Source organism: Anabas testudineus, chromosome 12 (genome assembly GCF_900324465.2).
Source record: "Anabas testudineus chromosome 12, fAnaTes1.2, whole genome shotgun sequence".
NCBI lineage: Eukaryota > Metazoa > Chordata > Actinopteri > Anabantiformes > Anabantidae > Anabas > Anabas testudineus.
Window position 1 is genome coordinate 11,490,981 of NC_046621.1, and position 24,627 is coordinate 11,515,607.

The window sequence follows — 24,627 nt, forward strand, 5'->3', positions numbered from 1 at the left end:
TCTGTATGAATGTGCTTTTTAAGTGGGTTATACTTCATGTTGAGTTTTCCTGCTGTTGACTCCCAAGGATACTCCCTTTCCAAGGCTTCACTAGACTCAACTAATGGATTCCAGTCGTTGACACAGTGTGGCTCGGCTCCCTTTGCTTTTCAAAGGGGAACACTTTGATCAAAGTAGATACAAAGTCCAAAAATCAGGAAGGATGAATTCTACTTCTACTATTTAACTGTTTGTTTGCCCAAAAATACACAGACCAACCAAAACACTATTTTCCTGAAGTATTTATTGTTCACTTGACATTATAAAATAACAGGAGTATAAACAGCACTTTGGGTTGAAACTATAGTACAAAGTTTATAGAAAAGCTTTACTAATAATTAAAAAAGACATGAAAAAAACAAACAAAAAAAAAACAAAAATAACAAAGACATCCTCATGTCAGTGTGCAAATACATTTATACAGACAGAAACGCCTCCGTACAAGGCAGCGCCTCTAGATAAATTATTTAAATAGCATATATCTACACAATGAAATAACCTCAATATAAAACAAACATAATAATTTATCAAAAAAAGAAAATGCACAGAAAATACATAAAGTACAACACAATCAAGACAACAATTCTTTAATCCTTACGTTCCTGTTTGGGCTTCTTTTGCTATAAAACGATCTTATATACAGCATGTAAATGATACTAAAGCCTTGCTTAAAAAAATTAAAAAAGAAAAAAAGAAGCCAACCAATTTATACTCTGTTTCTAATACAAATGATTCTAGTGTATTGCTGTCCTCAATACAAAAAGAATTAATGAGGTAATATTTGTACATAAAAGATTTCCTTTGACTTTCCCTTGTCAGAAATGTACACACAAGCTCAGGCACACCGGTCATGCACACTGTGCAAAAGCAAAATATTTAGGCACACTGGACATGATGCCTACCTTTTACTTGTTTGGTTTGTCAGGTGTAATGCTACACCTTGCCATTAGCAGATGTTCATTTTGTTCAATTAGAATAGGTTGCTGGTTAAGATGAGCGATCATTAAAGCCTCTATGATGAATATATAAATGCAAACAGCCGTACTTATAAGGATTAACTTAAGACAGGAAATTGACTGGCCCTTGTTTTTTTTTTTTTGTTTTGTTTTGTTTTTTAACCTCTCTTAACACTTCCAAGTAAGATTAATATTAATAATTACTGTACCAAAGCAGCATTAAGTGCGCATGCTCTGGGGCCCTGTGCTGTCCTGAATTTTGTGCTCTCCTCTTATTGTGCTCTTTCCTGAGAAGACAAAAAGTTCGGGCCAGCCCTAAGCCCAGGCTATTTACAAGACCTTGTACAGTATATACAGATTTGCATAAATGTGGTGTGAGGGGTCATCAAAAGAAATTCTAAGAAATTTTGACTTGGTTGTCTTCATAATTATGTTTGTTTGGTGGCACACATGCTCAAACACACAAATAACATTCACTCTCGTAGATAGTAACAGTCCATACTGTCCATGGTCCCTCAATAGTTCCTTCAAAGGGGTTTATTTACCCCAACCTAAGAAAGTTCTCCTACCACTCTCTTTATACTGAAACCAGTATCTGAGTCCACAGCAGATGAATATTAGTGCTCAAAAAAAAAGATTAAAACATGGAACACTCTTTGCTTTCATCCGTCATCCACAGAGAAATACTGCCAGTCACTAAGACTTCAGGTGTGCAAAGCATTAAATGTAGCCCTCTTTCAATGCAGGTCAGAGCAGCAAAGTTAGAGGGGCAATTTCTTCTGAGCCGAGCTGTGCTCAAAATTCGAGTTTGGTGCAGTGGTGCAATGTCATCATTGAACTTTCATTTGGCTTTAAGTTCTGAGGCCAATTTACCTCACGTTAGCTGTCTTGCTCGTCATCCCACCGATGTGCATTTCTCAAAGGAAAAAGTTAAACAGATATTGATCCACGTCTCGTATTATATAGTCTTCTGGAAGGTGCTATAGTCCACTTATATATCTGAAAGAAATTAAGAATACAACATATGTTACAATGCAGTCTCAGGTAATGACATTGTGAATTTTGAAAATGTCTACTATCATGTGTGTTTACCTCTGCATTCGTATTTGAGGTCTGAGAAGTAAACCATCTCCTGAGAGAAGACGTACAAGCCTAGTCGCCCACCAGTGTATGTCTTATCGAAGATGTTTCCAGAATCGGCCATGATTCTTTTGCCTTCATACATCACCACTCTATGAAAAAAAGGGGAATCACATGAGCTCTTAGCTGCTTTGAAATTAAATGTGCACATTTGTAGTTAGTTTTTGTTGTTGGTTTTGAACTCACCGGATAAGTCCAGTCTTGGGTCTGTGGGTCAGATGCCACCTGTAGGCAGTGAAGTCCTTCCAGCCAATGTTCTTGGGGTCGTGCCACAGAGTGCGGACCTGAAAGGGATAAATTACAATGATTAAAATGAGAAAAGTGTTAATAAAGTATTAAATTAGCACTAAATTAGGTCTGAAACCTAAAATGAATACATCCAAACTCACCTGTCCTGGGGTGTCTCCAGTGTGCCACAAGGCATTCCTCAAATGCTCACCGGGTCCAGTGGTGGAGTTGACCACTTTGATTGACAGGCCTGAGTAGCCTTGAGCTCTGGTGGGTGTGTGGGACCAGTAGGTCTGTGTGATCTGTTTCCACATCACTGTGTAGAAGCGTGAGCTGGACTGATAGCCAAACACAAACCCAGCATAGTCATCGTCCCTGTCCGTGTTGATGAAGAATGTCCCACTGAAATCCACTGCGCTGAACTCGTCATAACCTGAAGTAAGAGAGTGGATGATTTGGAATAAGTCCACTACCATTTTGAGCCTGTGCATTTGTAATAAGAGGTCTGTCTGTGTAATACATACCAACAGCAATGCCAGGATCACAGTTGACAGTCTGTACCAGCTCTTTGCCCTGATGCCGGACAACCCAGTTGGGGTCAATCTGGGAGGTGCCTTTGGGGTCTAGAGGAACCATCTGGAATCTGCGGAAGTCAGTTTCGCTGATGGCAAAATTCTCCGGGCACACGTCATAGATGTCCAAAACACTGTCTTGGTCAAAATCGTCTTTGCAGGCATCACCACGACCATCACCTAAGATGCAAAATGATATACTTAGACACTGGATTTACAAAGACGCTACTGTACTGTAATAAATTAGGCTGCATTTGACATCTTAAAAAACGGACTCACCATCAGAGTCCAGTTGATCAGGGTTGGAGACCAGTCGACAGTTGTCTTTTTCATCAGGAATGCCATCATTGTCATCATCATGGTCACAGGCATCACCCTTGCCATCTTTGTCGTGGTCTGCCTGGTTGGCATTGGGGATGTAGGGGCAGTTGTCCAAATTATTCTGGTGGCCATCCTCATCAATGTCTTGGTTGTTGTCACACTTGTCTCCTACGCGGTCTGAGTCAGAGTCGATCTGTAGGAGAGCAGAATTCCTTCATGATGAGATTTCGCAGAGAGACTGTTACACTGTGAGCTGCTTGTCCTCACTTCAAATAACTCCCTTCACTGTTTTTCACCAGCCTCAATATGAGAGGTGCTACTCTGGACATGATTTAAACGCAGCCCCTTGTTTTCAGGTATGCAAACAATGTCCCTTCAGACTAGTGTTCGGTGTCCTTGCATTACACATTCGCATTTGTTCCAAAGTTGGATGAATAGAGAAGTGTGAGTTTTTCCCTCAACACGGCCACATTCTTCTCTTTTATGAAAGCAGGTGCGAGACACATAGTTGCATAGACAGATCAGGCTTTATCACCTTGAGTGGTTGTAATGGGAAGGTGAAAGGTGAGATCTGACAGTACCTGATCAGGATTGTGCTCCAGAGGACAGTTATCACAGTGGTCTCCCACTCCATCCCTGTCAGTATCTCTCTGGTCCACATTGTACACATATGGGCAATTGTCATTCTCATTGAGTATGCCTGTTGAGAGAAAACACACTCATTTTAGTTTTCAGTACTCTAAAATGTTTTGTTAGAGATGGAAAGCAGCAAATAAAGGACGTGAAGATTCAGAGAGATGCTTACCATCGCCATCAATGTCAACAGCACAAGCATCACCCTCTCCATTATTGTCAGTGTCCGTTTGGTCGGTATTTGCCTCATACACACAGTTGTCACAACTGTCGCCAACGTCATCCCTGTCTGCGTCATACTGAGCAGGGTTGTATTGTCTTGGGCAGTTGTCCTAAAGTTGCAGAGAAATATTGATTAATTAGTAAAATTAGTCATGACTCTTAAAGTTTCCTTCCTCTTCTGTCTAGCTGAAATGCAATACCTCATTCCATTATTACTGGTAACTGGTAATTATCACAGCACATTTTCCCAATCTCTTTAAAATCTCACAATATCTTCCTCATGACTTGCTTTATGCTGGACTTATATTACACTATTCCTATGCTACTTGCCTTTCAGCTGAACTCTGGGTAAATACATAAATGTGGAGACTTTACATTCCTACCGCCCAGAGGAAAGATGGCTAAGGCTGATTGCTATGTATGGTCTCTGAGGAAAGCACATTTTGGGGCTAAAAGAAACTGCTGTGACGACCCACCCTATCATCGGGGATTCCATCGTTGTCATCATCTTGGTCACATTCATCACCCAGGCCATCTTTGTCATGATCTTCCTGGCCAGAGTTGGGAAGGCTGGGGCAGTTATCCTATAAAAGAACAAAAGAGTGGTTAAGGAGGCAATCATCACAATAATGGAGTGCAGATGGGTAATAATGGGCTTTGGGAATTATGTCCGTGTGGGGTCTGGCTACCTTCTTGCAGTTGTAGGTAGCATTCTCCACACACACCAGGTCAGTGTTGGGCCACCCGTCCAAGTCACTGTCCTCTCCACAAATACGTCCATCCCCGGCATACCCTGGCCTGCACTCACAGCGGAACATGGACTCGGAGAAGACACCCAAGTAGATGCAGTTTGCATTTCGGTTGCAGTTGTGGGTACCATCCTGACAAGGGTTACGAGGCTTGCAAACCTAAACAAAATTGCAGCGGGTAAGAAATTGCAAGCGGGCAGCCTACTAACCACTTACACAGAGAGTAAGTGATAACTCATACCTGTTTTTTAGCCATTGCCTGTTCCACTCCTTTTCCAAATGGCTGAGGGCCAGAGAAACGTGCTGGGCAGGGAAGGCAGTTGTAACCAGGTTCTGTGTTCTCACAGCGATGGATCCCGTTATGAGTATGGCAAGCATCAGGAACCTCTTTACACTCGTCAATGTCTTTGCAGGTGATGCCATCACCAGTATAGCCAAGTGGGCACCTGCCACACTTGAAGGAGCCATCGATGAAGCTGGTGCACTTTGTGCCAGAGAAGCATGGGTTGGAGAGACAACCATCTGTGGGGATTAAGAACAGGAACTTAAAAATGTGATCTGGTGTGAGCTCTTTCTCTCATATTTCTAAAATACTAATACTTACCAATGGGGCAGTCTTGTTTGTTGCAGATTTGAGACATGGTGCCATCACCAACACAATCTTTTCCTCCATGCTGGGGCACAGGGTCAGTGCAGAGACGCTTGCGTGTCTGGATTCCTCCACCACAGGTAACAGTGCAGGTGTCCCATGGTGACCAAGGTCCCCAACCTCCATTGACTATGAGTCATTCAAAGGATCAACATGAATTATTTTACTCTGAATTAACACACTTTGCTATACAGTATATATGATGCTGAAATTAAACTTACTAGGACATGGTGACTTTCTGCAGATATCAGTTTGACGTCCTTCACCCTGACAGTCCCTTCCACCCATCTGAGGTGTGGGAGAGTTGCAAAGGCGGATTCTAGTGATGACCCCCTCACCACAGGTCACAGAGCATGAAGACCAAGGCGACCAGTGGCTCCAACCGCCATCCTGTTTGACTGTGAGGAACACATACATAATTCATGCATCATGCTCTCAAGTTGAGAATATTTATCATCACAAGAGCTTTGTTGCTGAGTGACTTACAGCGTTTGTCACATTCCTGGAGGTAGCAGTCACGGGTCTGGACAGAAGTACCCTCACAGTTGCTGTTGATACGGTCGCAGGAGCGTCCGCGCTGTTGAATGCCGCGGCCACAAGTCACTGAACAATGCGTCCATTCAGACCAGGGGGACCAACTATCGTCTGCGGAGTCGCTCGCTGAAGAGAAGACAAAAAGTGTGGGGACTGTTGGAGGAAACTCATCAGCAGATAAGGAAAATCTGATAACGGTTATGAAAACAAAGCTTACGTGGTGAACAGCGAGGGCAACACTCTCCTTCAGGCACCGTGGCGTTAGCACATGGAATCAGAGGGCAGGAGATTTTGCGACACAAAGTAGCTGAGTTCTGAAAAGAGGAACAGTTGAATTAGTATAAGAATAATGACTGAACAACACAGGCTTTGCTGGTGCTGTTCCAAGCCTAATTGCTAGATTTCACAATGGAGTGATCTCTATCAGGGACATGACACTCCTGCAGTGTTGATAGAAAAGATAATCCTAACCACCACTTTCTCACTAACACCTAACTAATTACACAATACATGAATACATACTTCTCTACATGTTGCTTGGGGGGAAAGGGCCCCATGTTGCTTTGCTGACAGTTTCGCAAAAGTGGTGACGGCTTTCGAACAGTAGCAGTGTGATTGTAATGGCAGGTGCTAACATAAACACTATTATCACTTCCTCGGCTGATTCCTGGCTTGGTTTAAGGTTGCATTCCAGCAGGTGTGATGACACTTACCTGGCAGGTGCACTCGGTGCAGCCATCCACAGTCCATTCATCTTTATCCTTGTACATGATGCTGTTGTGGAAGCACACTCCACTCTGGATGTTCATTTTATTTTTAAGCTCCAAGCTAACTTCAGACTGGGGGGAAAAGAAAAAGGAAGAATGAGAAGGGGGTTGCTCGGGATGGAAAACCTTTACTTTGCCAAGGTTCCAATACAAATGATTCACCAACCGACACCGTGATTAAGACATTGCTTGACTCTAGCGAAGCAGTGAAAATACAAGCGGCAGCCAAACATATTTGTGTATTCACATGGGTCTCATTAAGGACTTGGCTGGGGACCGCCATTACAGCGACAAGTGGCTACGCACAGGGAATGCGTTAACTGGAAGCAGAGGGGAAAACGAAGAGGAGAGGGAGTGGATGATGACAAAGAGCAGACCCCAGCGTCCCTCGGAGCTTACCACTTTGCGGAGATCATTCGACAGCTGTTTAACAACCACGCCGAGTCCCTTGAGCTCCTTAAACATGCTGGCGATGTCCTCGCAGGAGAAGCCACAGACAGACTGCACATCTGAAAACAGGAGCAAAGAGTTTCATTTTGAAATTCATTTCCTCACTTCATTCAAACAACTCAAACCTAAAGTTTACGGATAAACACCATAGACACGGATGAGCTTATTTAAGGAGGCGAGGTTTCACCTTTGGTTTTGTGGCCGGTGTAATCAGTCCTGATGGCAGGGCGTGAGCCATTGACTGGGTTGTCCAGGGTCATGATATCAGTTAAGGCAGCTACAGTGAGAAATACGGACAGATGAAATATACATTTCTGCTCCATGCCTGGATCACAGTGTTGAAGACTATTTGTCATCACTCTTAAAGATTTTACAGTGTCTCAGATTGAGTCAGTTAAATATAATTAGGCATATTTTATCTGACTTACCTCCACTCTGACAGCCTTTGTTTCTCAGTATGGCATCCAGGGTGGTCCCAAAAACAAAGCGCACATTCTGAAGCACTCCCTGAATTAAAATGAATTCACATTTAAATAAGTTAAACCTTCAATCAAGAGACTTCTATTTGATTTCAGTCTCAGTTACAAACATATAGCAGATCTTACCATGAATTTGTCCTTCACAGCTCCTTTTCCAATCCTGAGCTTGGCAAAGTCTGCCACCTCCTGGGTCAGAACCTTTTGGATGGGAACATCCATCTCTGAATCATTGATCCGCTCACAGCCCACATAAAGCTGCGCCCGGTCGTCCTCCACGAAAAGAGTGATGTTCTTCCAGTGGCCGTTCGCCAAATCCGCATCGTCGATGGACACGACCTGCCGCTGGCTCATGGTGGAGTACACCACCTCCAGAGTGTTGTCCTGGCCGTTTGAAGTGATCTCGAAAACGGCTCCAGATCCGTCAGTCTTCTCGATGGTTAAAATGCTGCCTCTGGTTCTCTTGAACTGCTTCAGGTTGACCAGGAGGATGAAGCCCCTCTCCGCCTGGATGGAGTCGAGGAGGTCCCTGAAGGAGCTGTCGGGGACCGGGGGGATCAGGTCTGCGTTCAGGACTTTGTACGCGGGGCTGTATGGATCTGCGCCTTTGACCAAGCTCACTCCGTTGTGTCTCTTGTTTACTCGGGCCAGATCAAATAAGTCATACACACTGTTATCATCTCGACTCTCTGTGGTCAAAGAAAAGAAAAGGCAGCTCTTTTAATGACAGTCTCTATGAAGGTGCAGGGACACAAAGGAAACCTCAAAGGAAATAGGCTGTAATACGTGTACCAGAAGTATAAAAATAACTTGGCTGCAAAACATTTGTTAAAAAAAAACACTTTTTTAATTAGTTAATTTAAGTAATGTTGCAGCCATCCGCGCTCATGATGACCACGCTTCAAGCCCATTCACAAATGAGTCATTTCACTTTTGGACAGAACAGGTTTAACAGTTAAAACCAGCTGAAAACATTTGATTTCTTTACCTGCCAGTCTTGCACCTTCAATGCTCGAAAGCATCAGCAGCAAAAAGATGCCACACAGCATCATGTTGAAATCTCAAAGGATCCCTAATGCAACGAGAAGAACAAATTAAACATGGACTCTGCATGTGATCATCAATATAAAAAAAAAAGAAAGGACTAAACAGCCTAATTCAAATGATAAAACAAAAAAAATCAGTTTGCAAACCTTTTACAATGAAAATTCCCTGCGTAAAAAGAAGAAGAAAGTCCTCTGACTTTGCGCGTTATCCCGTTTCTCTTTCCCTTAGCGCGTAAAGTAACTCATCAGATGGAGAGAAAGTCTCTTGGAGTTCCTCTCTGGGATTTATTCCGATGGTTTCACTTATTCTACTGATCATTCTGCCGATGCAGGAGCTATTTATACAGTTTCAGGACATTCCTGAGTTCCCATCTGGACCAATGGGGTGTCTGCGGGACAGAGGGACGGCCTTGCGTTCTTACCTCACAGCCAAGCAGAGTAATATCCGAGACGCACACAGACAGGGGGAAAAATGCATTCCTGAGCTGAACTGAATTGAAATCACCGGACAAATATTTCATGCACGCATCACAGCCAAGACTTGGTCGTTTCCGGCCCAATAAAAGTTTAATTATTGGTCAGATGGCCTAATGGAGTAATTTCATTGAACCGATATCTTCTTTCAAAAAGGATAAACATTATAATAAAAACCAAAATGAAGGATGCCAATTCATTCAGTAAACTGGTGATAGAAAACCAGTCATGAGAGAATTTAAAAGTTCAATAAAACATTTAAATCATATTCCATAACCTGCAGCCACGTCTTAAGTTCAGTTCACCTTCATCACAGACTGCAGACGACTCATTGCTTTATTATGTGCGTCTTATTTACCAGTTTGGCCGCCAGGGGACTCAGTGAGCAGTAGCTCTAAGCGGGAATGCCAGTCTAAAAATACACCCATGACCTAACATAGAGGGTAAAGACTTTTTTGCAAACCCTATTCATTACATTTTTATATGTTAATGTTTGACTGAGAAAACCTGAGTTGATTCATCAACTACATGTATCTATGAAAATATATTTGGATCAGTATGATTCAGATGTTTGAGCATCAGTCTGCACATCCAGCAGTTGAATAAATAAAATATATAAAAGTATAATACTGCATTTTAAGTAAATGCTCTGTATGCATAACCATACCTATTTACTTTTTATGGACAATCTTAATCTGTAAAGTATCTAGTAACAGAGTGAAGTACAAGCATCTGAATGTTGGACTTTACACACTGACATTAAGAAACAGTGTGTTAGAGAGATTAAAGATAATCTGGATAAACAGGGGAGCGCGGCAGGAGCCTACACACTATGATGAATTAGCCTCTAAAACAGAAGAGGCTTCTAAAAATAGGATCAACATACACACCAGTGATTGTGATGAGACACAACATCTGGATACAGGTTCTTCATGCAGTTTATACAAGCCACAGGAACCTGGGATTCTGTTTAGTGAAGCCGAAGTTGACAGGAAGCGATAAGACAGCAATGATGCTTCACTGGTCAAAGTTACAAATGGAAAGTGTTCTCGGCTGTGAACTGGGTTGTGGGATGTGGGAGGGATCAGAAGTCCCTGCTTCCCTGGGGAAAGGTTTTTTGGAGACATCATAGGCAGGTGTGACAGCAACACATCACTGTGGGTGTGACTGTGAGCTCATGGCGTGGGAGGTGTTACTGACAGGGCTGTGTTGGAGGTGAAGAGACTTGCCAAGCTTGGATGAATATCCTCGAAACGGAGCCAAAACCACAACGGAAACAGGCCCATAGATAGCAAGTGTTTACTTTGAGTGTATCCCCCAGCATTTCTTTCCAACTAGAACAGGTCATTTAAGTTTCTACGCTGTTCTGCAAAGTATTTTCTTAAAAGAATGATCTACTCTATTTTGTTGCTGTACATCATTTCACAAGCATGTGTGCCCATAAAAACCTTACAAGTAACATTTTCATACATGTTATGTTGTGTTACTTTGTTTTGCAGTATTGTATCATTAAATCACGAAAGCCTTTATATTCAGTGTTTCTAAGAGCCAGTATGAGGAGTGTTAACTGAAGCACTGAGAAAAACACTTAAATCAGGCCCCTGTGGTTTGTTTATAATGTGGTTAGCATGAGTAACAACTGTTACCATGCAGGCAATTTTAACAACACTAGAAAAATGAGTTTTGTACATGTTAGTTTCATGTATTCTAGTTCAAGGAATAGTCCATCTTACCAAGAGTTTGTAGAAAGAGGATTTGAACTTAGCTTATCTACCAGCAATTCGGAAGTTCACTGACACACATATGTGCTGTTTTCTCAATTTTCAGTCTAACTAACCTAAACTAACCCCCTGCGGTTAGTAACCCACAGTGCACTGCATCATATGACATTCAACAACACTTCTTAAGAACTGTGTCTAATATGCAATAATATAATAAAAACAATTCTCAGTAATTTCTGTATATAAATTTTTTTTGGTGCCAAAGTTTAAACAAGAAACAAACAAACAAACAACAAAAAAAAATCCAAAGGCGCGACGCAGATAACACATTAAACGAGGAAGAACTCCATGGCAACAAAGACAGTGTCAAAAACAGCAGGAAGACTTTCACGTTGTCAATTGGAGAGATGATACCTGAACACACGCATCTGAGGAGGCGGGTGAAAAGATCAGGTGGAAGTCACAAGTGGTCCATGTGCTGCATCTGTGCGTAAGCAGATGCTGAAACTTGTTTATACAACTTTGAATGCATTTGAGCTATTTTGTGGTCTGTTGCCAGGTTGGTTTCTTCATTTATATGTGTTTGTTCTAAGGAAATTAAGCCAATGTGATTTTTTTCCATCTTTAAAGCTGTCAATCATTATTTTTATGACTAAAAGAAAAAAAACAACAACTTGTGACTGTTGATAGTTTATAGGACTGATCTTAGGTAACGTGTGACGTAGCAAACCTGTGTCATTGCACTGACAGGTCGAGGCTATAAAATGATCAGTTTCTTTCAAAAGAAATGGGTGTATAAAAGACAAGCATGTATAACCAACCTTTTTTCTGTAGTGAGCAGGGCTTGATTGAAAGCATCGTTCTTCACCTCATGAGTCACAGAACATGCCCTGGAGGAGCAAGCTTGACTCCTCATGATTTAGGAGAAAAAAAAAAGAAGACAGCAGCTGGAACATTAAGGTACTAGGAGTGAGTAAGAGAGACTTATACTGCTACTAGTCACGCAGAGTACACTGTGGTCACTTGTAAACAGTTGATGTGGTTACTGGCAAGGTGTTGAACAATTCAATTTTGGGAACAACTGTTGACTCAGTGAGGGAGAAGAAAGAAATAGATCAATTATCATCTTGATGTTTACATTACAGGTGACCTTGGCGACCATTCAATCCACTAGTTATGACCAAAGACCATTGATAGTATTAAAGTCTGATCAAGGTAACGGAAGATATTGTGACAATCATGCTTTTGTAACGGTTGAACACGCTTCTAAGGAGATCCGGGAATCAAAAGATATCATTTATGAGAGGAACAGAAGGCAGTGTGGTGCCAGACTAAACTACTTTTTAATTCTTTCAGCTGTTGGCCTTTGGCACAAGTCAGAACACTGAAATTACTTGGACCGGTTTGAAGTTATAAATCACTGATCATAATCCACGCTTGGCCTCAGACGGATAAAAGAGGGAAATATGGATATTACCGGTGGTTTTCGAGTTGGCGTAACTTGGTGAAAATGATGTTCTGCAAAACACAATTCGAACTATGAACCTGTTCTGTATGTGGTAAAATCCAGTTGCAGTGGTAAAACTTTACATTTATTCCTATGCACCATTAATCTGTCAGTAAGGATTGTTATACTGTACAGACATGTCTAGGGGCATGTGCAAAAATGTACTGGATTTCAGTTTAATGAAGCCAGCTATGCTAAATATTGCCACTGCAGAGAACTCAAACAGGCATAAGATCTTCTAGTGGTAGCTCTTCAGCTAGCTCATCCTTGGATGAATGCATGGAAGAGGATGATTAATTGGTTGCAGTTAATCTGCTTCTCCAGCAAGTGATGTCAGAGTCTGATTATGTTGGACGGACAGTCTCTGAAAGCGTGTCTTCTCTTAAAGTTTACAGACAGACACCAAGTCATCCATGGTGCTCCACGCCTGCCAGTTGTACAAGCACAGAGTGCTTCAGCTGTGGTGAGTGACGACTGTAAATGCTCGCTGCTGTGCTGCGACTTTTCTCCCTGCTAAATGTACAGCTTTGACTAATGAGCTGACAGGCCACATGCCACTCAGATGTAAGAACTGCATCCAGGAATGTTAAAGGCCCTTTGAACAAGGCATGAGAACGTGTTTGGTTTGCTCCTGATGACCACACAAGTGGATAATAGCTTATGGAAAGTGTATGTAAATGTTTTCAAGTACTCTGATGAACAGATTTTCAGAAAAAAAAGCCCACCTTAGGAGAACACCAAGGCAGTGTTTGTGTTTGGAGATCTAGTAAAAGTACCTGAAAACACATCTGTGTTACCAGACATTACAGGTTAACTGGTTTGTGGCTTTAATTTATGGAGCAAATGGTTAATATTTAAAAATATTAGAATAATAACACAGTCCTGGTTAACAATGACCCAAAGCACACTGCAAAAGAAACCCAAGACACTTTTAAGGCAAAGGAGTGAGTAAGTCAGTCACCTAAACCTTACTGAAACATGCAGGAAGAGAAGGCATGTGCAGTAAAGGCCTGACGGAGCAACACCAGGGACGAAACCTCGCTTTTGGGTTCCAGACTTCAGGCAGTCGTCGACTGTAAAGATTTGCAACCAAGTATCAAAATTGACAATATAATTAAGGGATATATATTCAATTGTCTGGATATTTTTGAGCCACCAAAAATGTGGAGCGTGCAGACAAAAATAGTTGTTATTCCCACAGTTGATTCAGTACTTTTGACATAACCCTAAAGCTGACAGTTGACGTGTTAAATACACCTTGATGTGCTTGAGGTGCTTGCTTCAATATTATTCTGTGCAGAGTGATGGTGCCAAATGTCTAATCCTGTCCTGTCTAACATGAATCCAACATTTACTCTCTTTTAATCTCTGTTTTGATCCCAACCAACTCCTGATGAGTAGCTGACTAGTTGCCAACTCTGCCTGTCAACAGTACTCCAGTAAAGTATATTTATTATAACATTTTAACAACCAACTTGTCTAAAGTTTAAAAACTCTAACACCTAATGCTCACAAATATGTTGTACCTTGTGGAATTTGGAACAAATAAAGATTTTTTTTGTCAAATGATATATGTTTGGGTGTAAACTCTCAAAAGTCCACAAAAACAGATGGAGCACCTTGGAGTTTATCTCAATAAAATATCTGTGTCTTGCTGCTTATTTCATCAGGGAGGGACCTGAAAATGTATTCACAGGGATCTGATGATGTATTATTTAATTTACTGTCAATTATTAAATCATTGTGATGCAAAAATCGAACTATTCAGTTGCAAGTCATCAGGTTACCGTCTTAAGCTCTACGCACAGTTTAACTGCTCAGATGCTTTCAGCTGGAAATAAGGATTCTGTGGAAAGCATCTCGTTCCACTGCAAAATACAAGATTTCACAGGAAATTATAGGGAGCTGTGTTTGTGTTGTTATTTTAGACTGGCTGCCAGAAATTTGTAGATCGCTTGCATCACGGAAATGGGATTGTTCTTACTGTTGTGATGTCAGTAAGAAGAGATTCCAGGCAGGCTCTTTTCACAGAGCCCCATCAGAGCCTGTCTCTCCCACAGTTCCTCGGTAGAAAAAGCTTTTTAAAGTAAATACCTCACTGATGGTATTGTGCACTGGGCCGTACAGAACAAACTAAAAAGTTAACAGCACTGAGTTTTCCTCCCACACACAGACACACACACACACACACACACACACACACGTATATTTCCAGTTCAGTTTGCTATGCTATCCTGCTTTTTTTGGCCTTCGGCTCTTAAAATTCCACCGATTTTAGGAAGTGTGCTCTCGCCATGTTTACCCTGAAGGATATTAAACTCCTAATGAAACAACTTGGAGCTGCAGTGACTGCAGCCAGGTGAGGCCTTCATGCTGCCACCTCCTCAGACATTAACCAGCCATTTACAGCAGCCAGTACAGAATGCCACTTTGCATCTTTCCCATGATATCATAGGTCTGTGGTGATGCACGGGGTCTAATTCTGTCAAAATAGCTTAATGGAATTAAATACGGGCCCCACAGGAGCCCTGCTGCATGCTGCTATGGTGTAACTATAAACACTTCCAGTGTTTTTTATTTGGCTCTTACAGGAGTGCTGAGCTTACACTAACAGAACCGAGTTACCCTTGGCCTATTTATTCCTTAAGTGACTAGAATTTTAACCGTTGACCAAGTTGCTATTTTTCCAAAAACATGAAAATATTCTTCAATTCTTAAAACCCCACCGGAGACCACAGCATCACACAAACTCTACTCAGATCCATCAAATTTGATTTTAAATCGCAGCTTAGCAGATTATCACCTTGTAACATGAGCATATTTGCAAATAGCACACAGTGGTCTGCAAAGACACAGCACATTAGCATTCATATGAAGTCATCTAAAACTATTCCTGAGAGACCGGGGTTCAAATCCAAGCGGTGGCCTACCTCCAGTAGGGGTCCTTAGGCAAGACCCTACTAGTCTATTGTCACTGTAAGTCGCTTTAGATAAAAGCGTCTGCTAAATGACTGAATGTAAATGTCCTGATAAAAAAATTGTTTTTCTTTAGCAGCTAAGCTGCTAGAAATATATATAAAAATATAAAAGATAAAATTAGTGCATGCTTTAATTTACATTTAGCAGACACTCAAGGTGACTTACAGTGAGTTACAAGGTTCAAAGGCAGGGTAAGCGTTAGGAGCTCTTGCCTAAGGACCCCTACTGGAGGTAGGCCACAGCTGGGATTGGATGGAAGATGGCGATCTTACCACTACATTATCCAGCAGTAAATGCTTCCTTAGGGTAAATAATAAGGGGCACACAGGGGTTAGGAAGCTCTAATGCAGCTCATGCAAATCCTGCATTACTGTATGTACTGGATAACCTTTAAATGTAGGATTGTCTAGGTCTAGGTTTAGAAAAACATGAGTCAGTGATGGAATCATTTTTTATCTCGGGTGTTTTACGCACATGTGCTTGGAGAATCTCCTTCACTACACCCATCAGAGCACTAGGGACTTTTTATATTAAAATTTATCACTGGCATTTCCATTATGATATATATATTATATATTTTCATGTTTGCATGAATAAAAGTTCACACACGTCATGTTGGGGTGACATGTAGTTCACTTGGTAGAGTAGTCGCAGTCGTCTATAAACCCCAGGGATCAGTTGTGACTCCCAGTACGTCCTGGCTACATGTCGAAGTGTCCTTGGACAAGACACCAACACCCCACAGTAGCGCCGTCATCTACTGCAGCTGTCCAAACAACAACTTTCCTACGGAGATCGATAAAGGATGTCATTATTGTTAATTCTGTGTATTCATTCCCCGTGTCTGCGATGCTCTGCATGAGTTGCACTACAGCTAAACATTATTTTGTGTATTGTGTCATGATGTAAAGCCCTTGGTTTTCAGGAGCACTCCTATCTTTGGAATTCCTTGTGTTCTTGCAGATGTTTCTGTTCAGTAGAACCAGGTGGAATTTTAATATTTTCCAGTAGCTTTCCTGTACAGAACTGCTTTAAGCTATAGGTTACTTACATCTGCCTCCTGGAATTCACAGCTAATACTGCTCATGACCGTGCAATGACCTGATTAGAGATGCACACACTTGTAATTATTTGCTCAAATGTATGGGTTTAAAGGGAAGTTTGTATATAAATATGTGCACATTAAATGTTTTATTAAATGAATGCACTTTGTGCAGACATGCAGACTCTGCCCACACATTTGTCTTCTCACTCTCTCTAAGTTTCTATCCTATTTGGCATCACTTTTAAGGTCTTCAAGTGTACCATGCAGTATTTACCACTGATTCAAAACAGTTGGCCGTGTAGCTCAAGTGTCCACCGTGTCCTGGGAAGCGTGCCATGTGTAGCCATTCCACTCTTCTTCTCCTGGAAACTAATCAACAGAGTCTGTCATGGTCACAGTGAAGAAGCTAATTGATGGCAGTAGTTTCTTTTATTATCGTCTTTGTGCTTGATAAAGAGAAGAACCATTTTTTATTTACTGCTGCTTGTGCTGCTTCTTCTTCCAGTCAGCAGCGAAATGTCTGCCAAGTCTCAAAAACTCCAACTTTAACTCCAACTTTAAAGATTTCTCATGTCATGTGGCACGGATTAATACAACATATATAAGTTGATTTCTCCTGGGTACCACAGTCAATAGAGGTGTGCGTGACACGACTTCTTGATGTAGATGCCATTATTCATTCCATCAATCACCTACTTGGATAATCTTTCAAATGTTATTCAAGCCCCAATGTAGCCACTGTTGGTGTCTGGGAATACTGCCTAAGAATGTACCCAAACACTTATTGCCTAGGGTTTTTTTTTTTTTTTTACTTGCAAGCACCTCTAACAGCTTGGAGACGTCTTAAAAGAAGTGCTGACTACTGTTTATAGTCCCTACATCTTGAAAATCTATCAGTGCATTTTTCTCTGTGGTCCTACTGCAGCTGCAGCTGCAGGGGGTTGCTGAGAGCTGCAGCTTCTCATCTATAGCCTGAAACATACATTAAAATGAGTTATTACAGCTCCTTTTGAGGTATCATTTTACTCATGTTAGTTTGGTGCTGGAGGCCTAGTGGAGTTGAACTTGTTTTACATAACAACTCTGGTTAACATGAATCAAACCTTTTGATTAAATAAAATCAGGCTTAAGTAAATGCTGGAACTGTCAGCTCAAAAGTGCAACACTGTTAATGAAAGCCAAGTGCTGAGTGATTTCCTTTAATACGAGATACAACTGACAAACAGGTTACATGCAATAACTCATCCAAACTCTGACCATAGCCTTGCGCTGTGCTGGTTACTCAGGCGGACACTAAAACAGGCCGCAACTGATTCCACTTCTTGTGGTTTAACATCAGTGAACCACCCCACTGTGTTTATAACACAGCAATGCAATAACCATAAAGCCAAGCATGACTAGTGGGTATATCAGTCCTGTTAAAATGAAAAATAAAGTGTAGCATGAGTTCCATCTTCATGTTCATTTTATGAAAAGCTTCAGATAAGTGAGGATAATGTAAAATTGTACTCGTTGGATGTATTAGTCCTTTAGGATAAATACTTTCTGGTATTCAGAACTTTTTCCCACTGCAGATTCTTGTTGGATTTTTGTCCTCTGACTGATCTTAACTCTTTAGCCCATAGAAGTACATTACAAATATAGAATTGTAGGTTCTATTTGTTAATAATAAGTTGGTAATAGGTCACAGCGATGACTCGTGTACTGGCTGCAATTTGGGCAACAAGCATGTTGTGAAAATAGATTAATTCCAAAGTCCAGCAAAGTTTTTGCACGTCTCAGAGGAACTGTGTATCACTTCCAGTCATTCGTAACACGGGACACGTCAGAACATGCAGATGTTCACTGGAAGCCTTTCAACTATAATTCATCATGAACGCATTATCACTGCTTAATACCTTTCTTCAAAAAAAAAAAAAAAAATAGATAGAAACAGATTTTCTTCAAATGCAAAACAGGTTCAAGTCTCTACTAAAAACAATAATAGTTTGAAGATGTCAACATCATGCACAAACACATGCTGATGGTTTCATTAAATATTTATAATACATAATTACTAATAGTAAATAACAATGACCCGGAATCTATTTTAATAGATTTTATGAAGGAATAGTTGCTATAAGAGTCATTATACTAGCGTTCAGGTTTGAAGGTCATTATTACTCACTTCATGTGGTTAGCACATGTGTGGTGATTATTCCAATCAGTCATTAATACCTTCAAGAGATTTCTCCAGCTTTTGCATCACAATTGTGTTTGATGGTGAAGGAGTGAGGAAACACTCCAGTGCTCTATATAAAGAACAGAACAGAAGAAAGTGCCGGCCTGAGTTACTAGAACGAGCAGGAATTTGAGGTATTTCCCATACGTTTTTGGGGGCTTCTCCTTTCTGTGGCTGACTAAAAAAGGGTGATTTCTCAGAAAAGGCCGATGAAATATCGGTTCATCACCTTTTAAGAGTGCCGGGAAACCCTTTCCTTCTTTCTTTCCATGCCCCACAGATCGGAGGTTCCCTCCACTGGTGGAGTTATAACTCTTGCTGTCATGTCAGAGCATTTACGGTAAAGCTGAGGCACATGCATGCTATGTCTCTGGGGACCAAATGGAGACTCCACGTTTTTTGGCTTGATGTTTTGAAGTGAAGTGACGGCGGGCGTCTGTCTGCACGCCTCTGGACAAAAAGGCTTTCCTCAATGGAAAAAACGAAGAGGCATACAATATTGATCAAATGACTGTGTCTGACTGTGCTGTAAATACTGGTTATCCTCACCGTTATTCTTCTAAATGCCAATTAATCAGTGAAGGCCTTGATTTGGAGCACTGCAGTTCCTCCAGGCAATCAGATAATCACTGATGAACTGCCAGGAACAAATGTTAGGAACCACATTTCGTTGTGTGTTGTTTGTTACGTATGAGGAAAACACTGTGACCGGTCACCAGACAAGATTTTCCAATGGGAATCTTTGTCTACTTGCACAACACAAACATGAAACCACTTTAAAGTCACTGAACAGATTTTTGACAAGTAGAGCTACTACAACACGTGCTGCAGATTTGAAAGACAGATTCCACATGATTTATACTTTATACTTTATATTACTGCACCTTTTTGATTTAGGGCCAATATCAGATCACAACTGTAATGATTTCTCAGTTAAGGCTCTTTCTATTTATTCTGTTGAGCATGTCCTTGGTGCAACTTTATTAAAGGTATTTCCAGAAGTCTGCAGTGAGATATCTTTAGCAGATGATTCCAGGCATGAGGGAAGAAAAGAAAACTCCATCTAGAGCTTTAAAAATAGCAAGTGATGAGAGTTGCTCCAAATCAGCAGAAAGGTCAAAGCTTCTTTCATCAAACTCCTCTAAGTTCTGATGAAAACGAACTGGTGAATCAATCAGACACTGCACCAAGTCTCACTGAAGCCCATTTGTTTCCCTGACAACTTTACTCAGACAGCACTGATTGGACAAGAAGTGTGCCAGGAAATTTCTCAACCCCTATGTCACTTATTCAGCATAGTTCCTCGGTAATGTCATGTTAATTTTGATATTCACATCAAAAGGCTAAAAGGCTTTCCACACTACCTACCAGGACCAACATGGCAGCTCCAGGATAAATCAGAGATATGTGGAAACAGTGAAGCTGACACTTCTCTCATGCATTGTGTTTACGGACAACTGGGCCTGTGAGCATTGGCCCTGTGAGGGTGTTTTGTGGCTGTCGACTGATGAGATGTTCGACAACATGAAGAATATTTTCTCCAATGGAGTCACACTCTCTCAAACCTCTTCTTTACATGCACTACCGCATTGTATATGATGCTCCACTGGAGGTCCCCCAGAGTGGGCTCATGCCCTTGGCAATGTGCTGTGTCAGGGAAAGCGGAGAAACAGAAGCTAAGTGTTTCGCCTCCCTCAGACTGCAGATGCCAAAGTCTCCTGACTGACACTTTCCGGTGGTGCTCCCACTGGGAGGCATAACATAGGGGTGCGCTGCCTGCTGGTCCACAGCAATAAGCAGCCGCATCCAGTGGAGCCCCTTGCAGAGATATATGTTTTCCAGATCCCATCAGGAGGCAGAAATGCAGCCTAGAAAGGTTGGGTGCACTGGGGCTTGGATGCCCTGCATGAAAATCTAAAGGCCTCATAAAATTCTCTTTTCAAATACTTGTTTGTGTCTAGCATGACTAATATTGTTTTTAAATATTGTGCTCTAGTTTAATAGGGTATATTAAGTAAGGGTATACTTAAGTAAAAAATAAAGTCACACAGACCTCCACCAGAATACAAAAGTTAGACTGTTATCATTCTGAACTTGTGGCTCTTTGAATCCTTGTAGTTAGACAAATAAAACCTCTGACACACAAGCCTACTGACCAAGTTACACAAACGGCAAGAAGTCAATGTATCATGAAGAATTAGCCCATCATTACAGTAATTCTAATAATAATAACAGGGCCCAATTAGTTTCCATAAATCACTGTAATCTCATTACAACCTTTCATAATATTTTAGTCCACTTAGCTGTCTCGGATGATAAATCCCAGCAAGCTTATAATTAAATCTGACCATCTGAGTGCCATTGGGGAATGTGACTCTGGTGAATTCAAAACGTCCAAAGGATTACTTGTAGCTTTGTCAGCAGCTGATAAATCAGTCAGTCATTTCGATTTTTCACAGCTTTGGAAAACCCTGACATATAAAAACGCCTCACTGTGACCTACTGCAAGCCATCTGTCATAGTACCAGTCTGACAGAGGAGAGGAGTGTGTGGTTTGGGGACCTCAGAAGCACTTCTATGCTTTTTGCAGATGATGTGGTTCTGTTGGCATGTGATCTTTTAGCATGCATTCAGGCAAGTGTGATGCAGGTGAAATGAGATTTAGCACCTACCTACCTACTTTGAGCATCTTATCAAGATGCCTCCTGGGCACCTGTCATTGGGGGACTTGGGGAAAGTCCTCAGAAGGAGACCCATCTTTATTCTTTCTGTGGAAAATAAAGGGTGGAGCTCTATATTGTATACTGTACCGTATCAGGCAGAGTCAGCAGTATTGTGTAAACTATGTTGAATGAACTGAAGAAGAAAATAGTAGCAGTTTGGAGTAAACAGGACAACAAAAAATAGAAATGAACATAAACTGTCAGCAGGCCCCTGAGTGAGCTTTTCTTAGCTGCTTAAAAACTTTAAATTTAGTGCCTCAATAGGCAGTTATATGATCCACTTCACTTCTGCTATTACAATGGAACCAGTAGTAAAGAGGCTGGCACTGACTCACACCTACTGTTGAATATAAAGACGAGCCATGACAGCCGAGAGTTTTTAATGGATGACGGTTTTTACAAGGCTCCCTCTCCCCCCCCCCCTCCACCCCGCTGAAGGATTTATTAGGATCCCATTTTCTTCCAGAAAAGCTCTCATGTTTCCCAGCATGCTCCACAACTCGCTTGCCTGCACAGGACCACTGTTACCGTAGAACTCAGCAACTAAAACAACCTCAACATCACACAAGTGTGTGCTGTGTGTTTTACAGGGAGGTAACAATTTACAGTTATAACAGTTATAGTCAATCCTTGTAAAGTATCCGGTGCTCCGAGCTGCTAAATTTAACCAGTCAGTAACATTTGACCTTAAATAAATGAACCTATCAAGTATGTCTGTCAGGAGCAAGATATCATATTTGCTTATAATCATCCTTATACATTTAAAAGGTACAAATATATTAATAATTTATGTACATTCATGCTTTTTTAACAGTGAAGATGAATTGTAGTAGCTGCAGTCTCAGTATTAGCAAACCTCACTGAGTCATCTCAGTTTAAAGCTGTTTCACTGATCGTAAAAGGGAGTTTGTGTAAAGGGTATACTTATCTGTCTTGAAATGTTTTAACTGCCTGTCTAGGGGTCTGAGAACTACTGAGAGCTACCGTTGCAGCCTTATATTTAATGACTATTATTAGTTTTTCCTCTTTATTGCATCTTTGTTTTAAATATTTATTCATTATCCTTATTATCATTTCTAGTATTATTGAATCGATTGTATTTGCCTTGTTATTCTATTTTGTTTGCATCCATGATGTTTTTTTTTTCCTTTTTAATATTTTGTCTGTCATATGTAAAGCTCTTTGAATTGCAATAACTAGTACAGAAGACTCTCTACAAAAAAAGCTTGATTGATTCATTCAAATTGCAAATTGACTCACATTGTGTTGTTGGTTGTGTTGCAGAGAAACACATGTCTGAACAGCCCCTGTGGCTGAACAGCTGTCAAAAACCTGTGATGTCTCAATATGTGGCCCACCACAGAGGCTGACTTGGCCAGGTTCACCTCCAACGGATCAACAAACAATTAAAGATGCTTTAAATTGTCATCCAACTATGCAGATGATATAGAACTTTACATGACCACCAAATGCATTACAATGACAAATCACTCACCCTCAAAACCTCTCAATAAACTCCAGTGAGTCCAAAACCCTGCCACTGCCAGTTTTCTCAATCTGTTCTGTTCTCATGACCACATCACCCCTGTCCTAACTTTTCAAGTGCATTCAACTGACTGTGATGAAGGTTATACTCACAGTTGCAGAGGTATTATTATAAGATCTTTTTGAGAATAAAATCCATTTTGTCTCAATCACTGAGCACATGTTTGAGGTTATGTGAAGAGGTTATGTAAAAACAGACTGTAATCTAGACTTACAGTAGCAATTGTAGAAGAGCCATGTGCCCAAGATCGTTCTACAAGAAGTTATAACAGTGAAACTTTTCAAGTATATTGAACTATAGTGCGTGTCTAGAAGCTTTTGTGGTTCTTTAGACTTCACTTTTATGGATTTTGTGTTGATTTTGATAAGAAATTACACAATAAAAGGCACCTGAAAACCTTCTGGTTTCCCTAAGGCAGAGTAATGTGTGTGTGCGGATCCTGTCTGGGTACGAGAGACAGACAGGAATGTCAGCTATCCAACAGAACAACAGAGGTTTGATGAAAGCATCATAGCGCATACAGTTACAGGACAAATAAATATCCTTCACATCCCTGATCAGCACACAAATCACTTTAACATCTGTTAAAGTCCACTACAGTACTATACATAGTAAGTCCATGTTATAGTTTTTCAACACGAAGCATCACAGCTGACAGATGGGTGATGTTTGCTTACTGCGTTGCGGTTGACTTTGTCAAGGTTATTTTTCTGCAAAAATAAAATAGTATCAGCATGACTGCTATGCGAATATGGTTTGAAACACGTAACTAGAACACTTCTACTTTTGCACGAGTATAGCTGGAAAACATCATATTAAAATTCATAGGTTTGAAGTGTCTCATTTAGATGAGGCAGTGTTGCTCATTTTCCATCATAATATTATCTTAAGCCCATTGAGGGATTGTGGTCTTTTAGTTGTGCAGTAATTTTATCTGGCTTTAGTCCTTTAGTTTTCCAAACTGGCAGTTATTGGAATTCTGGACATCCAAGTTTGGGTGATGGCAAATGACTGCTGTCATTCAGGAAAACTAAATATTAATTACAAACAGCACTGGAAATATTATATTGTGCTGCCAAAAAAAAAAAAAAAATAAAGACGGGACAAACTTCAGCCTGACAGTATCATTGTGGTTTAAGAGATGAGGCTGTCAATAATATAATAGACTTTTCTTACTGTCCACAAAACCCACGAAAAGATAAAAAACAACAGCAGAATGATTTCACACAGTCAAACTACTTTGCACACCAATAAACCATCACACTAGGTGATATTTACTTCATTGTTATAAACAAGGCCATGGCTATTTTGAGAGGGTCCAACGTGCACCATGCTGCTGCAGTAAAGACTCCATAGATATTAATCTGCAGCAAAAAGACTGAGACTGAGAAGTAAACCTTTTTTTTTCCTACAGGCTATTAATATTAGCACAGAAATCTGAAGGATCAAAACAAATGAGTGCTTTTGGTCTTCATCTTGTTGTCATGGATTCTGAAGAAATGCACATTAATGGACGAGTGGAAAAGTGCTCATAACAATATTTTGAGAGCGGTGTGATGGAGGATGGACATAAAAAAAACATGCCCATTAAGCTAAATGACAAGAAAATGAAGTGGACGAAAAGTTCTA

General features: G+C 40.8%; 1 protein-coding gene across 1 annotated transcript; it reads right to left on the bottom strand.

Moving 5' to 3' along the window:
• Nucleotides 1-266: 266 nt before the first annotated feature.
• LOC113159120 (thrombospondin-1) lies at nt 267-9,103 on the bottom strand. The gene is made up of 22 exons (XM_026355654.2): nt 8,930-9,103; nt 8,725-8,808; nt 7,866-8,425; nt 7,689-7,767; nt 7,448-7,537; nt 7,210-7,319; nt 6,757-6,882; nt 6,261-6,357; nt 5,996-6,169; nt 5,731-5,907; nt 5,465-5,638; nt 5,102-5,382; nt 4,801-5,019; nt 4,588-4,695; nt 4,062-4,221; nt 3,838-3,956; nt 3,215-3,449; nt 2,888-3,115; nt 2,525-2,796; nt 2,322-2,419; nt 2,088-2,227; nt 267-1,994 (listed from the first exon to the last, which is right to left on the bottom strand). The coding sequence occupies exons 2-22, from the start codon at nt 8,786-8,788 to the stop codon at nt 1,987-1,989; spliced, it is 3,519 nt and encodes a 1,172-aa protein (XP_026211439.1). The 5' UTR covers nt 8,789-8,808; nt 8,930-9,103; the 3' UTR covers nt 267-1,986.
• Nucleotides 9,104-24,627: the final 15,524 nt, after the last annotated feature.

Bases quoted from the DNA above. Each gene is read 5' to 3' on its own strand.
- LOC113159120 (XM_026355654.2), bottom strand. From the start codon at position 8,788: ATGATGCTGTGTGGCATCTTTTTGCTGCTGATGCTTTCGAGCATTGAA. The intron at 7,768-7,865 runs GTAAGATCTGCT...ATTTTAATTCAG, and splicing joins CTGTGAAGGACAAATTCATG to GGAGTGCTTCAGAATGTGCG. The intron at 3,450-3,837 runs GTACTGTCAGAT...GCTCTCCTACAG, and splicing joins TGGAGCACAATCCTGATCAG to ATCGACTCTGACTCAGACCG.